This window comes from Corvus brachyrhynchos, unplaced genomic scaffold (assembly GCF_000691975.1).
Source record: "Corvus brachyrhynchos isolate BGI_N302 unplaced genomic scaffold, ASM69197v1 scaffold103, whole genome shotgun sequence".
Lineage (NCBI taxonomy): Eukaryota > Metazoa > Chordata > Aves > Passeriformes > Corvidae > Corvus > Corvus brachyrhynchos.
In genome coordinates, this window is record NW_008237436.1 from 1,095,686 (window position 1) to 1,112,553 (window position 16,868).

Below are 16,868 nucleotides of genomic sequence, written 5' to 3' on the forward strand. Positions count from 1 at the left end.
GGTAGCCTGTTCCAGTGCTCTGCCACCCTCTGTGTTCTTTCTCATGTTGTGGTGGAACTTTCTGTGTTTTAGTTTACGGCCATTGCTCCTCACCGTGTTGTCACTGGGTACCACTGAAAACAGTCTGGCACCATTGAAAAGTAAAACACTATCACTGCAGTTGTCAACTGCAGATGCTGCAGTTGTCAATTATATTAATGCTTCCTTGATGGTTTTACATAAAAACAATCAATAGCTTCTATTTGGAACAGAAAAAAAAAAGAGTTTGGTTCTCTCTATATATTGGATGACCAATTGAAGTTAGACAAAAATATTATTATTTAGTACCATTTAATTTGCAAGTTTATCTTTGGGACACCTGCATGAGTATCTGAGCTGTTATTCTGGACACAGATTTACTAAATTGTTCCAAATAACAACATGATATTCTCACTTCTATAAAAAAATACATAGCAATGATGCAGCTGTCGAGTGTCTTATGATTTTCCTTTGATTCAGAGGTAACCTCCAAAATCTGTCATTTCCTGGAGCAGTATCAAGAACTGAATGAATACATTCGATTGTATAAAAAATGCATTACTATTGTAAGGTCATATCAGACAAACTGTGTTGGCTTTTCTCTCTGCCTTTTTGTTCTACATCGGCATGCTGTACAGTAAGAATGAGACACTGAAGTCAGAGATCTGAAATTTAGTTTGCTTACAAGGAAGAGACAGAAGTATGTGGAAGAGGATTTAATATATATCCATTATTTTCTTAAATAGAAGCACACATAATGCTTAATGATAGAGACTAGAATAGCAAAGTGAGAATTTAATGACCTTGAGAATTAGAATAATAGTAGTGAGATGAAATCTTACAGCTTGAAGTATAAGGTAATAGAAACCAGTCACAGGGATTTCTGGTAGAAATGAAAGACATTCATTAGACACAATTGAGGGGAAAGAAATTTTGTTAGGTGAGTTGATCACATCATAACTATGACCTTCCTACCCCTCTCCATGTGCTATGATCCTAAGATAAACAGAGGAATGGGGTGGAAATTAGAAGCATGCATGCCATTATACAGAGCACTAGTGAGAGCTTATCTGGAACAGCTTTGATCATCCATGCTTGAAAAAGTCTTATTTGCACTGTAGACTGCAGAAAAAGAAATCAACATAATCAGAGGAATAGCAAAACTATCTGATGAGAAGAGTCTAAAATAGCCATGTTGTTGAGCCCAGTAGGACAAAGGCTGAGAGGGACTGAGAATGCTGTCTATATACATCAGAGGACTGAGTGCAGAGAAGGGCCACTGATGATGAAAGATAATGCTGACAAGGGAACAAACGGGCCTAAGATGGCCATGACAAACACAGCCTAGAAATCAGAAGAGTTTCCAGCCCTCAGTGTGGTGGCATATGACAAGATTAGTGAGGCCATGAAATCCTGTTAAGTTTTAGATTAAGTTTACTAGTGTTGGAGTGATACCATATAGACTTAAGACAGTGGCCTGGATAGAGTGATGCACAAAACTCCTTCTAGCTCAGTACCTTATGACATATCAAGCTAAAAAAACACTCCTCCTTCCAAGGCTTTTCTTGACTTTCAATGTATCATTGGCTCTTTAGGTATACTGTATAAAAAACAATCCATTAATGAGGTTTGTAAGCCACATTTTAGGGTTTTCTTGCCACCATTCAATGGGACCATAGTGTTAGAGAGCTCAGCTTCTTTGTACTGGTGGAAATCTAGTAGCAAGATCCCTTCTGGGGCAAATCTGCCAGAAACACTGCTCCTTTGAGATTACCACTGCTCTGTGTGGAAATCCGAAACTCTCAGTTTCTAGGACTGTAGAATTTAAAGGTTCTTCCCTTTTAGTAAAACCTGCAAGAGGTGTCTGGGCAGCAGGGCTGCTTGCCTCAGCCTGGGAATTTATTTGTGTACTCATGTGCTTCCATCAGTATTGCTGCCCTTACATGTGATTCATGGCATGGAGGGGGAGGCAGGAGTTCTTTCTAAAAGCTCATTGAGTTTTTATGCACACAAACCCTTCTCCAGGCACTCATGGATTTGCAGGTGTGGAGGTAAACCTACAACACTGATAGTCAGAGAATTACTGAATAAATAATTCTCTCTAACAGTAAATGAAAACTCTTAAGAGCCTCTCATTCCTACAAGGGGGAATCTAGTCTTCTGTAGGCAGAAGAGAAAAATCTGAAGACATGCTGTATGAAAGGATCTTTTTGATAGAGTGAAAATAAAATAAAGAGGAAGTCAACTGCGGAGGAAAGCAAAGTGAGCAGACACCTCCCCGCCCCCCAAATGAATAGATGGAATGTGTTACACAGATGGAGGAGTCTGACTTCTCCAGCCCTCCTAATAATGCTGTTTAGACAAACACCAGAAAACATTCTTTCCATTGAGTTATCTTTCTTTTCCAGCACTGCATGCAAAGCCTATTGAGAGTAGCCAGCTGTTCATTTTATATCTCAATGTGACACTGATGAAACCAAAAGGGTAACTTAGAGCTGTGTAAGTGTAGGATCAGCTTAGCTGCTGTGGAGGGAAAGGACAGGTGCATTATGTATCCATACATCCTATGCACAGGAGATTTTACCAATTGCACTGACAAAATTACATTTGGTAACACTGATTTTAAACAATAATAAGTGGGCGTGAATTTTAGTCTTCTGATACCAGGAGAGAAATACAGACTACAGCTACACCCCAGATGAACTGGGGAAATTGTGTCTAATACTCCATAACAATGCCAGGTCTGGAGAACCTGAGAAGACAGAAGACAGAAATTGTTCCAAGCAGTGAACAGACTCTTACAGATAATATCTGGAAAAATTTAGAAAAAAAATCATCAGTGTACCTCAAAATTCACGTGTGTGAGAGAAGAACATGATTTATACCGGACATTGGTCTAAGAAGTAGAGCTTCATACTTTTTTTTTTTTTGGTAAGATAAATTATCACAGAGCATAAGGTCTGTTTTAGAATACTGACAATTCCCATTTAAGACTTAGAAAGTATTAAAGGGACTTTCTGTAAGTGTTTTTCTTTTCTTCCCCTTTCAGATGCAATCTGTCAAACTTCATTAAGTAAAAAACACAATTATTTTGAGCATCCGTCACATAACAATTTAGAATATCTACAATAAAAAATATTTTCAGTAAAGGGTTTGGGGCATGGACTCTGTTCTACATTTATAGTGTGCTTTATTTAGCTGCCTTACATTTCCAGAGGGCAGAACTAGTCAGAGTGTGTGTGTACAGTGATAGTACTGATAAAATCAGAATCAGACATTAGAAATAACACATGTTCATGTTTTATTTTATGTATCTCAATGAAACAGACTTTATGTCAAAATTGTCTTTTTATTTTCCAAATTACCCTAAGTCTCATTTTCTATTTCATTTACTTGCTATGTCTGTGAATTTGAGTCACATGAGCTTAACAATGTTATCAATTAACTGTTTACACAATGTCAGTATGGCAAAACTAAGATTTGGCCCCAAGAAGACACCCAGACAGGTAGGTCACAGGTGAAATGCAAAGCAGGTTTGTTTGAAGAAGTCTGAATGGAGAAGAGAATGCAATACAGCCTTGAAATGCCAGTCCCTTGAAAAAATTTAACCTCTGACCTTATTACGCAGCTGGTGCATTCATTTTATAGTATTTTTTTTCTTCACAGCTTACTAAAAGCACATGTTTGCAGCTAGAGAAAAAATGTTTGTCTTTTAGTGAGGTTCCATATCAAGGGAACATGCGTTGTAGAGTTTTCTTAAACTTGACTGGGTGGCTAAAGTGAATACAAAAATCTGAAAACAGACATTTCTGTCTGTTTGCATTTTACAATATCCAGTGAAATTTTCAGAATAGGTGAGTTTTCATCTTAAAGTATGATTTTGGTAAAACTAGATCCAGTAAAGCTGGAAATATACTGTTTCTGTGTAATAAAAACCTTCTGCAAGCTGCCTCGTATAAGGTGCAGCAGTACATTAGTGATTTTAAAATCTGCAGATGGGATTTTGAAATGCTCAGTGCCATAACATGTGTAGCATAAATGTGAACTGAACATTTTGGAAGAAAGACATTTTCAGTTCGGGCCAAAAATAACTAGTTTTTGAAGAGAAAAAAGTGAACTGCTCAGCTATACTCAATTACCATAGTTTCAAGGTACAAATCTACACATTCAAGTATTTTAATATATGTTCTTCAACTTCTTATTCCTGTAAAAGACTTGATTAACAAGCTGTTGTTAATAAAATTAGCATGAATGGTAATTTCCTTGCTTCCCTATTCCAAGTCTGGAAATGGACTGTAACTATGGAAAGCAACATCCATATAAAAATACTTGGCCAGAACCACACAGAAGCCTTCATATGCCAAACGGCCTGGATATAGCAAACTGTTATAACAGTAGGAAATGAGATGAAATGATACTTCACACTCTATCAAATAAGTGTAGGCCAACACTTCAATATACACTTTATTGAAGTATGGTCACTGGTTTGGTTTTCACTGTCTCAGTTTTCACTGTCTCATTTTTTGCACTTCCTTTCATGAATATTTGTCATTGTTTTAGAACCTGTGTTTCGAGAATGTGAGATGTCTGTAGTACTTGACTCTCACAATGTCCCCATGAAGTAAAGTCCAGCCTTTATTAGCTACTTGAAAATACTGGAAGACTGCCCTCAAGTAGGTGAGTTCCTCCTTTTTAAGGCCTATACATATCCAAATGCAGACACTGAATTTCAGACTTTGACTGCAGGTTGACCTGAAGAAAACTGCTAATCATCAAAGCTGACCTTAACTTTAACAAGGACAGATCTCTAATCCAAACTAATTAGCTAAATTTAGAGAGGAACAGGTCTTTATTTTTAAATAGAAGTTCTTTAAACTGCACATCTAGTCCATGTTTAGATACATAAATGCCTGGTTTCTCAGCTATGGGCAGACCCCAGGAACAAACCGTCAAGCTGTACACTGAAAGGAAGGCTGCATCTAGCTCACACAGGGTTTGCTCATGCACAGAATAATTGAGAAAGAGAGTGGGTCACAATCAAAAGGCCTCAAAGGAAAAAAAAAAAAAAAAGAAAACGAAGACCTTCTCTGTATGTATTATGACAGTTCATGAGTTCATGGGAACTGGCTAAGACAGCTGCAGCCTTCAGCAAACACTAGGAGCTGTGCCAGAAGAACTACACCAGCTGGAGGTCTCCCACCTCACTTCTTGCTTACTAAAGTTCATCTTCTTCCCCTACCATAGCAGGAGCTCCCATAAAGTGAAGGTCCACATAATTTAAGACATTGCCAGTTCTTTTTGTGAAATCTCTCTCTCTGAATCAACATGGCTGTCTTTGTTTGACCATACAGGTACTGGAGAACTAGAATCAAGAAACAAAAGTGTGAACCTAAAGATCTAGCCAAAGTATCTGGTAAATTCAAGATATTAAATTTGCAGTGGTAGCAGGATGTGGTAAGAGTGTTTTTGTTATTTATCTGTTCTGTCTGTATAATAGAATTTAAGCTTCCTTTGTCTGCTAAAAAAAATGGTGAAAACCATAGCTGCCAGCTTTCCTCTCACAGAAGAGGATTATTAATTGTTCACTGAAGGAGAAAAAAACAACAATGGTGACAACCACAGAGATAGGGCACTGACTGCCTCCCCTCTCAGCTGGAGGGGGTCATGTGAAGATAAAGACCAAACCTGGAGAAGAATTAAATGGAGGTGGGGAAAACAGGGAGGGCAGTGAAGCGCATACCAGCTGTGGGGCAATGCTTCACCGCTAGAAGTAATTCAGCTTGATATTTCACTGAACACACTGTAACCTTTTATCCATAACCTAGAAGGCACTAAAGGATGACTTCAGCTGCAGTTTCATGGCTCTCACAGCTCATGTTCATCCCTCTCTCCTTGTAAACGAGAGAGCTAACAAAAAGTACATAATACTTCTGAAGCCTAAGGAAAGTACAGCTCTCTTCTCTGGCCACATTGCCACTTATGCATGTCCTCCAAAACTGAATATACAGCTTCTTCCAATTTACTGAAATATTGGAATGGTACTTATTTCCTCCTCTGTTTATATTCACACAGACATAAATAGTTTTTATTTAGATACACATTTGTCTAGGGCAGCTATTCAGCCTTTTCTCTAAAGGACACAGAAGTATTTAAAATGGAAAAGATGCATACCAGGTCTTCCTTCCTTTTCACCGAGGGAGAAGTGGCTTGCATAGTTACAGATGCTTCAAGTTCTGTGTGCTTATGTGCTTATGGCTGTGTTGCAAGGGAAATAAGAATATATGCAATAAGCATATTGCCTGGGCATAAGGAGATAGTCAAAGGAATGATGAGTCAAAGAAATGAAGAAATTAAATCATTCTAAGAACAGTGAAGACTGCTGTCAGTTTTATCTTGTGGGAATGTGTAAGGTTTACATCCCACGCTTGGATGCCGGCCCTTTCCCTCTGACAGGTTCATAGATCTAGTGGAATGCACCTGTAGGAGGATCTGCTTTCAGAAGAGGCCAAGCCTAAGCAGATCCTGGACAGTGAGCTTCCAACATCAAGGCAGAGAGCTTGAACTGGTCTCTGGAACAGACAAGGAACCAGAACTGATAACAAAGCACTGAAATGACATATCCATCAAGGCCTCTGTATCTGAGAAGGGCAGTAGCTTCGTTTTGTTCTCATCTTCTGATTTAGAGCATGTGATCTCTAGTTAAGAGGGGCAGAATGTTGGGAAGTTAGCCAAGTGCTGAAGAGCTCCTGGTACAATTTCCTGTCAAGCAAACTGACTGTGTGATTACCTGTGAACACCCACAGAGTAAGGTGGACTTTAGGCATGTAATTGTAACAAAATCAAAACAACAAAAAAAATCAGTTTATCTGATTAGATATCTGTGTCCATTGGTGACTACACTTTTAGTAGTAAATTAGGTCTTTCATTGCACATGCCTATATGTTTCTGTGGGCAACGACGCACTTACCACATCACCTTTATGCCATTTGGGACTAACAAAATAAGAATTTGTGCAAATAAGTCTACTGAGGTCTCACAGAAGATGGATCCCTGGCAAAATGTCAAAAGAGCAGAGAAATTAAGGCCATTTCACAAAGCAGGCTCATTCTTTTCACAGTGGTTCAACAAGGAATGCTTGTGTATTCCTAGTGTAGGAAAGTGAGTTAGCTGTGGATAGACTTCTCTGAGTCCTTCTTCCAGCCTGCAGCATTATTCCCCAAATATATTTTTATGTACATAAACTTCATAGTTACAGCCACTGTACTCCAGAGCCTGAGTGGGATCAGACAGGTTTATACAGTAATTATACAGGGAAGAGACAGGGATTAATTTCACTGTCACTGCTCCAGAAGAAATGCTGTACCCTTTTGCTTCCACATTACAATGGATTTCTAGAAATCATTTTCCAAACTACACCTGAAGGTCTCTCCAATCTCTTGCTTTTAACTCCCCAACCAGTTTCACAGCTCTGTTCTTTAGCCATTCCATACTGGCAGCTTCTTTTGCTTTCTGAACAAGTTATTTTCTGCTGGGTAATGCAAGACCACTGTGCTGTCTGCACTGATGGGTCATGTTACCCAGTGAACAAGAGATCAGCAAAGCCAAGCTGCTGGTAGGACTGCAGTCCACTGCTATTAGTAAGAAGTCTTTTCACAATGTTTTAAAACTGCTTTTTAAGACATACCACAACTAATATTAAAGAACCCAGGGCTACCTATGTGCTAAAAGCAATTCTTCAGAAGGCTTTCATTTTAAGAAAAGACTAAGCTGGTTCACTATACAGTAAAAGTGGGATTGGTTTGTCCCAAAATACCCCTGTAGTGGGAGAAAATCATAGCAAATTTAATTCAAACCAAATTATTCTCTTATTTCTACTACCACAGATTAATTATAAGGGAAATAGTATAAGAACACACTACAAAACCAAGAACCAGTTTCATACCTGTCCATCTGTCCCAATGGTGCCTCCACAATCTGTGAGGAGCTCAGACATGTCATAGTAGCTAATAAACTCCCACAAACAGGCTTCCAGATTCAGGTTGCGGTAGAAGCGCAAGGTATTGAAGCCTCTAATTGTTGGGCTGTACTGGTAGGGAACGGTCTCTCCAATCACATCTAGATTCTTGGCAGCATCAGTTAAAAAACCATGGTGGGTCTTCACTTCTGTGTAATCCAACAGGTTGGAGCATTTATGGTTTCCAACTCTAGTTCCATCAGGGCTAAGTGTCAGCTCAAAGTTGGAGAGCTCTCTTGTAGAAATAACAGGCAGCATGCCTAAAACATTAATTTATAGCACTATCACTAAATGTCAGTTGTCAGAACTGCTTAATTTAGACAAAATTTGTCAGACATTAAGCCTGTTATACAGTGCTTTTGTATTTTGTACTTACAACAGTTACTGTACTTTAGAATTCAAAGAAAGTTGATATGTTAAGTACGTATGAGAATTTTACCCACAATAATTGTCTGTATACTATGAAAAGACAAATAAAATATTTCCAAACATATTAATATATTAATATACAGCATATTAATATTACAAAATATTATTAAATGAAAAAATTGTGTGATTTTTTCACAAGCACCTAGTAATTAAATGGTGTATTTCTAAGCACTTCAAAGGAGTTTTACAAAGCTTAGGTCTAACCCAACTTATGTAATTTATGCAATTAATCTGAAAGCGCTTTTCTTCACATCAGACTCTGTATCAGTACAGTAACTCATGCACCTTGTTGCAAACTGCACTTTTTCATTCATAACATTTTTCTTTGGTCCCACCATTAAAAGATTATATTATTATTTTGTCTATTTAAAATAATATGACCAATAAAGTAGCTCAAATAACAGCATACTGTATAAGTTTTCTTAACTCCACAGCTGATTTTCTCATACCATCAATATGTGGCATTGTGACTGTCAGTTTGATGAGATTGGCATAGTCAGGATCTTCTGGGCCAGTGTAGCGCAGTTTGGCAGAGAATGGTTCTGCTCCAACTACTCCTGATATACGAGGCTGACAAAGACCTAATGGAAAAAAGAGAAAGCAACCTTACTTTAAGTCCATAGGAAACAATCTATACTTTTTTCCTTGCACTACTTTAGATGTACTTTTCTTCCACTGTACAGGTATCCAGAACAACGAGAATTTTCTTGAATGAATAGTAAACACTTTGAGAAGCATTTTCCAGAGGTTTCGACAGGAGTTTATGCAAAAGAGGATTCAAACAAAAATCATTCCTTGATCAACAGGATCACATTTTCAGAACACGGTGATGATATTGCATCTGTGCCTTTCCAGTTGTATGTGTCAACCTTACTTGCAAAGTCAGTGCCAAGTTCCATACGTTCTTACAGAGGACTTCAGAGGCATATGTTTTAACTCCTTCCACCACCCTAAGTTTTACGGAAGATACCTGGCCAGTGTTCAGTTGGTTTTGGCACTGGATTGGCATTCTGTGATATGCCTTCACAGAACTTTATGAGCCTCCTGATCCATTAGTAACAAAAATGTAATTAGAAAAATTGTGTCAAAGGAAATGTAGAAATACTGTGCTTAGAATAGAGCCAGCTTCAAAGCTGGATCAAGTTGCTTAAGGCCTTGTTAATTTGAATTTTGAGTTTCTCCAAGGAGAATGCGCAACTTATTTTGGTAATCCTTTCCAGTGTTAGTTCAATGTGTTCCAGTATTAGTCCCAGTTTGTAGGACCAGAAAATTAGGTTTGTAATCATATGATCAAATTCTAGTTGCATAGTTCAATGCAGAAGTGTGTGCATTCTGGCCACTTTGTCATGTGATGGCCAAAGGATCACAAGGTAGTCTAAGTAAGAAACAAGCAGCTATGGAAAATCAAAACTATTCTCTTTGCCCATTCCTGAGGGATTTCAAGAAAACAGGACACAGGGCCTTCCTCTTGGAGTGCTTATTGGCTCTGGTGGACCTCATCTTGCTCAGTATCTCCAAGTGGGAAACTTCTGTCAAGAGGGAACAAAATGTCTTTTCTGCACATGATAGCTTTTTTTTGGTTGGTTGGTTGGTTGGTTTGGTTGGTGATTTCAGGTTTTTTTTCTCAAATGCAAATAACATTGCTAAAGAGACTAAATGCAATTTTTTTCACAATCTGTCTTCCTTTGGAGAATTTGGTCTATGCACTGGAGGTCAGGCATCCTCAAAGTGGAAAATAATCAGGATTTTGGCAGGTTGCTTTGCTCATTGCACTTTTTTCCTTCCACATCAGAAGTTAGCTCAGGTACTGGAAGTAATTTATGCATGATAACTCAGTCCTGAGCCTGGGCTAATTAGCTCTGCTAATTTGTCAAGTGTAATCCAAATAATTCATTATAACACGAACAAAGCCAGTCTGTTTCATATAACAAAACCAGCTCACACAGCACAAGTTTGTCTGTCTTTAACACACACTACAGAGCACTTCATAGACAACACCCTTAGGCAGAGTCCTCTTTAGGGTGTAGGATTCCTGATTAGTGCAAAGATGACTTGAGTCTACAGTCAAAATGTGGAATAAAGGACAGGGGTAAAGAGAAATTCCATTCCTCAAAGTTCTTAAAGCCCAAATTAGTCGAAAATATGTTTTAACCAAAATATTTATTTGAAAAGGCCTAGAAAATGAAAACAGTATTTCAAATGAAAAATCATGGCATTTATCTCACACAAACTTCAAGAGTTAGTGTAGCTACAAAAGCAGCAAAAATGACACAAAGAGCCAAAAGGCTGCAGAAGGGTAATAAAAGACAGTGTTTTGCAATTGACCTTGTTTGCTGATAATTACACATTCTCCATATTATACAATAAACAAAAGTATCTGTGATTTCTCTAACAAAATAGCCTGTGCTGTCAGACTGTACTCGTGTGCATGTCAGTGCTTCACCTCTGCTTCATAATGATATTCAGTGTAAGTTTCAGGAGCTGGCTGGGCAAAGGAGGTAGACTACATTAACTCTGCTGGCTGAGAGAATGCAGCACCAGTTCAGCATTGGTTAGGTGCCAAAGGATCAGAGGGGATACAAAGGAAGTATCAGAGACAGAAGAAGGATGAGTAATTATAACTGCTTTGACCAGGGAAAAATTTTGTCCATGCTCTGTTATTGGACACCAGTTGCTTTAGTCTTTAGTCAAGGAGGACAACAATTCTAACGCATTCAGTGAGGCCTGAATGCCAAATGAGGTTTTTCTTCTGGCTAGGCTTTCATATGTCACTCCCATGTGGATTCTCCAATGTCTAGTAGAGCTGAGACTGTACTGCATCATTTCTACAGTTAAATTCAAAAGCCAGCAGAAACCAGGTTTCACTAATTCCATTGCATGTTATATATTGTTCTCATGAACATACAAGTTTGCCATGTGGATTATTTAAAGATGTGGAGAAGCAGGAGAGAGGAAAAACATTTTCTTTATACAATGCTTTGCTGTGTTAAGTTTTGCATCACCTCTACGAACAACAGAAGAAAAGCTGAGACTGTAATGTTAAAATGCCTGACCATGTAACCAGCTTTTGTTAGGACTGAATTTGGGATCCAAAAGAGACCTGTGAATTTCGCAATAGGTGATGATGTCTTACCTTCTGACGTGCTTATAGTGACAATAGGGCTCATAAGCTCAAGACCCTCATTCCCATCTGAATTCACAGCACGAGCTGCACACTGGACACGAGAACCGGCTTGAAAGTAAATGGAGTCGAGTGTAATCATCTTAGAGGAAGTGAAGAAGGTGTCAAAGTCAACCTCCTTCATGGGGCTGGTCACACCATCGGGGCCAGTGGGGGCACTCACAAGCCACCTGTACTGTGTCAGAGTATTATTGATGTTCTCACTGGCACATATAGAGCCAGTCTTGTCAAAGTCTTCATACTTAGGATTACAAGCCTGCAGAACAAGGCAGATGTGTTAAGGATTTATTTGATTCATGGCAAAGGAATTCTAAGTCATCAAGAGTCACAAAACTCAACAGCATGGAACTGACAATCCCAGTAAATCTCATAAGAAATCACCCTATTTTGACAGTGATGTTTTTAGCACTGTTAGGGTGGATTAAAAGGTGTATCTAATTACGCTTATTGAAATAAAAAAAAATTATTTTAAATTGATTTATAGGTGAAAGCATGGCATAGTTATGAAGACACAAACTACACTCCCATGTACTACTTTAATTTGAACTTCTCCCTTTGATCTAATTCTGCAAATATACTCTGCGTTTCAAGATTTATTTTCTTTGATCTTTTTTTTTGATTTAGAAGAACCATTCAACTTGTGACATTCCTGTGAAAAAGGAATGTGTGAAAAACAAATTGAAGATGGACAAAAACGTTCTTCAAGGTATATGAATATTTATGTAAACTTTTCAGTTGCAAAACTACTAGTGAAAAAAAAAAGAAAGAAGTCTGTATTCCTTCAGCACTCATTTTTCAGTCTGCGGTACTCATTGAAAACAATGGCTCATCTGTTATCTCCAGTGATTTAAACTCTGCAAATTAAGGCAGGATAATGCAGGAAATAGTAAGGTCATGCAATCACAAACACAGTGTGAGTATCAATATCAAACTGTTCTTAGTGAGGAACAAGTGAAACATCTTTCTATGCTTTTTGTCCTCCTGAAAATGGATTCATTATGCAGACAAATTAGATTAGCTCTAAGGATAATTCTAGCTTGAACTAATATGTGTGACTAATACGTGTGACTCACCACCATATGGATTGATACTGGGTGCCTAAAATCCACTGAACAAAACCCATATACTGATTTTGTTCCATTTTTCCACAGAGATACTCACTGTGATACAGATGACAGGATAGCCAGCAATGGGACTGGTTCTGTCTTTGGCTTTAGAAGTATCATCATATATTAACAGAGATGCAACTTGAGGGACAGAGGGAAAGGTGACATCTGCCATGCTGTTCATTTCTTCGATGTAAACGATGGCCTTGGCTGCCTGGCAATGAAAAGGACAGAAACAGCTCCCTGTGAAAATTTAAATAAACAAGGGGATTCAAGCTGGACCTTGATCAGAATATGTCTAGCCTTTGAAACATCGTTCCAAAAGAAGTTCTAAAACCTCAACTGGATGAGCTATTGAGAAAGGGTTGAGGCACCAAAAGTACACTGCAGAGTGCAAAAGGAAGAGCTAAAATGAAATTTTTCTTTTCAGAACAGTGAAGATCCCAGACCTTTAACCTTGTCTCCCGGCTTTTTTGTTATCACTTCAGTATTCTGGTAGAACCCTCTAAGAGCACTGTATGCTTTAATGTCTGGTGGAAATGGGGTGTTTGTCATCTGCAAAGGCTGTGTCTCTTCTGTCTGGCTGTCTGGAGTCAGATGATACATGGTGTGACACTGATGATGCAGACAGGGAGTTTCAAGAACATTTTATGCCAAATGAGAGGAATATACTGTTTAAATTAAAATATAATGCTAAATAACAAGAATGTGTGGCTATTTCATCTTACACAATAAGAATAATGTTAACATGGTTTTGACAGCAGAAGTCGTATCTCACCCGAAATTACTCTTTTTACAGCATACGGATTATATTGTATTGCCAGAGAGTGTTTCCAAGAGGACATCAGCTTCTAAGACTGATTATATGAGGAGAATATGTCTAGAATGATATCCTGAAGGCTTCAGTCTTTCATTGACCTTATGGCCCCATCAACATTATTGCCTTAATGACAAACTGTTTTGTGTAGGTGTTACTGTGACAGCTGGGATGACCCTTTCTGTCTTCTAATATACAAGCCGAGATGGTGTGAATAAATCTTAACAGAAGAGTAAAACGATGAACCAGAAAGTAAATAAGAAGTCTGTTTATCAGATTTTGTTGTTCAGGACTATGCATGAGCTTGTTACCTCTATTTCTGCAACCATGTTCTCATCAGGCTTCAGGTGAACAGTGAAGGCTTCTCTCATCTCCCTTACTCCATCGAAGAGAACTTCGATCTCCACAAAGTGCTGTGTTTCACCCTCCTTAAACTCAATTTCTGAAAAATAATGAGACACTTAAATCTATTGTTCAAAACAAGCTGTGATTCTAGGCCCAGACATGAGAGATGGCAGTTAACACTCAACCTTTTTGAATTAGAGATGTTTGGAAATTTAGTTTAACCTATTTGATGCTACAAATAATAATAATGAATAGCAGTGGATACACGTGGAAATCACTGAAAATAAGACATTAACATCAAGAGATTTGCAAAGATCAAGATTTAGTCTAATGGAACTTAATGTTTTGAAAATTATCTGTGACTAATTACGTAAATGTTAGTAACATATGTGAATGACCAAAAGACTGAAGAATTCTAAATAAATAGTATTGTCAGGTCTTTTTCCAACAAAATGTAATAAATACAATGGTATATACAAAAAATAAGGAACAAATCTGTACTACACAAGAGTACTGTATTTTGAAAATCATTGTGAAAAAACCTCATAGGTCATGGTGATAAAAAGTTCAATCTTAATGGAGTCTATTTGGTCTGCGTGGCAAGGCTTTGGTAGCAGGGGGATACAGGGGTGGATTCTGCGAGCAGCTGCCAGAAGCTTCCCCCATATCTGACAGAGGCAATGCCAGCTGGCTCCGAGATGGACCCATGGCTGGTCAAGGCCAAGCCCAGGAGTGACAATGATTGTGCCTCTGGGATAACAGATTAAAGAAGGGAAAAAACTGCTGCACTGATGAGGCTGACAGCTGGTCTGGGGGCCTCACAGAGTCAGACCTGAAATTGGTCAGAATTTACCCGTGAGAATTTTACAGTGGAAATTTTGCAGCTTCAGTGAAACCCGCAGAGAAGGCCAAGAAGATAATCAATGAGAGAAGATGTTCTGGACACAAGGAGAGGATGTTCTTGTTATGAGACATTAAGAGTGTACAAGGAAGAACTTGTGGATAATATGTAGCAACTATACCTTTGCTTGTAGAGCTAATTGTTTTACTCCTTGAGTGGTCATTGTTTGCTAAGCAGCCAATCTTAATAGGCCACAGCAACAGCAAAGAGGTCTAGGAATAGCAGTAGAGAAAATAAAAAATCTCTCTCGATTTTGGATTACTACAAGAGTGTGCTGTTATGTCCACCTCGACAAAAGCCACATCGCACCACAGCAGCTGGGAAAGAGGAGTGAGAACATGGCCTCTGCAGACACCAAGGCCAGTGGAGAAGGAGGGGCAGGAGGTGCTCCAGGCACCAGAGCAGAGATTCCCCTGCAGCCCCTGGTGCAGACCCTGGTGATGCAGCCCCTGCAGCCCATGGAGGTCCATGGTGGAGCAGAGATCCACCTGCAGCCAGGGAGGACTCATGATCAAGCAGGTGGATGCTCAAAGGAGGCTGTGACTCTGGGGGAAGCCTGCACTGGAGCAGGCTCCTGGGAGGACCTGTGACCCCATGGAGAGAGGAGGCAACAGTGGAGCTGGTTTGCTGGCAGGACTTGTGACCCCATGAGGGAGCCATACAAAGCAGTTAATGAAGAACCCATAGGGAAGGACTGTTTCCTGTGGGTGGGATCTCATGCTGGAGCAGGTAAGAGTGTGAGGAGGAAGAAGCAGCAGAAATAACGTGTGATAAACAGATTGCAACCCCCATTTCCTTGAGCCAGTCAGAGGTAAGGAATTTGGGAGTAAAGCTAAACCCAGGAAGAAGGGAGGGGTGGGAGGAATGTGTTCTAAGATCTAGTCTTATTTCCCATCACTGTGTTACGGTTTGATTGGTAATAAATTAAACTAATTTTCCCAAGCTGAGTCTGTTTTCCCTGTGCTGATAATTGGTGAGTGATCTCTCCCTGTTCTTATCTCAACCCATGACTCTTCCATCATATTTTCTCTCTCCTCTGTAGCTTAGGAGGGGGAGTCATAGAGCAGCTTTGGTGGGCATTTGCTGTCCAGCTAAGACCAACTCTTACACTGACTGAGAGAGTACTACAATTCCTGACTGAATTAACTACTAAAGAAACAAAAAGTAGAGAAACGATTTAAACTTCGTGTCTGGAAAGGGTGAGAGTGATAATAACTAAAATAATAGATGCATTTCTAATATTTTTATTTTTAAAGAACATCAAATTCACTTTGAAGATGGTACAGAAATAACCAACAGAAACTTAGGACCGGAAGAACTTGCAGAGAGTGATGTTCTCATTGGTATATTGAAACACCACCATAATCAATACATACCAGGTGATAAAGAGCTATGCACTCCAAAGGGACAGACACAAAAAGCAGTAGTGCATTAAAGCTGAAGTGTATATGGGAAATAAGGCACAGTTACGTGATAAGACACTGATCAGCGAAGCAACATGCTAAGAAACACTCTTTGTCTCCAATGCCTTCAAACCAGGACTGGATGTTCTTTCTAAAGATATATTTTCTCTAACCAAACCTTTTTGGATCAATACAGAAGTAATTTGGGAAAACTGGGAGAATCTTGCAATCCACAGTGAGTCTGATTAAGTGATCTAATGATCCTTCCAATCCTAAGTGTTATTAAGCCAGGGAAGTACTCTTTGTGGTAATAAACATATAAACTCTTAGTTGTGTGATAGCTAAGAATTTTATTGATTTTCAGTTTGTCACACTTCCTTCAGAAAACTCAATTAAGGATGCGAGTTTTGTACCCATGGCTGAATAGGCAGGTTCCCTAAACTCACAGGTATTCTGAAACCTGTGGGGAAATTCTGCACACCACAGACCTTTCTCAAAGGCTTCTGGGCAGAAGCTGAGAGCCTCTTGTTCTGTAGTAGCATGTTTCCCTTGAAAACTTTGCTCCCATGTGCTGCTGGTGCACAGCAGGGAGAATGAAAGCACGACAATGCCTACAGGTAATGTGCATAGGCTAAGTACCAGCTGACACTTGAA

General features: G+C 39.0%; 1 protein-coding gene across 1 annotated transcript in view; it reads right to left on the minus strand.

Moving 5' to 3' along the window:
- FREM2 (FRAS1 related extracellular matrix protein 2) overlaps positions 1–16,868 on the minus strand; it is a 122,983-nt gene that overhangs the window by 14,484 nt on the left and 91,631 nt on the right. Inside the window, exons 13-17 of the mRNA XM_008631475.2 lie at positions 13,877–14,007; positions 12,804–12,962; positions 11,595–11,898; positions 8,911–9,042; positions 7,961–8,292 (exon numbers count right to left, since the gene is read on the minus strand). Coding sequence (XP_008629697.1) covers positions 7,961–8,292; positions 8,911–9,042; positions 11,595–11,898; positions 12,804–12,962; positions 13,877–14,007 — 1,058 coding nt within the window. The remainder of the gene's footprint in view (positions 1–7,960; positions 8,293–8,910; positions 9,043–11,594; positions 11,899–12,803; positions 12,963–13,876; positions 14,008–16,868) is intronic.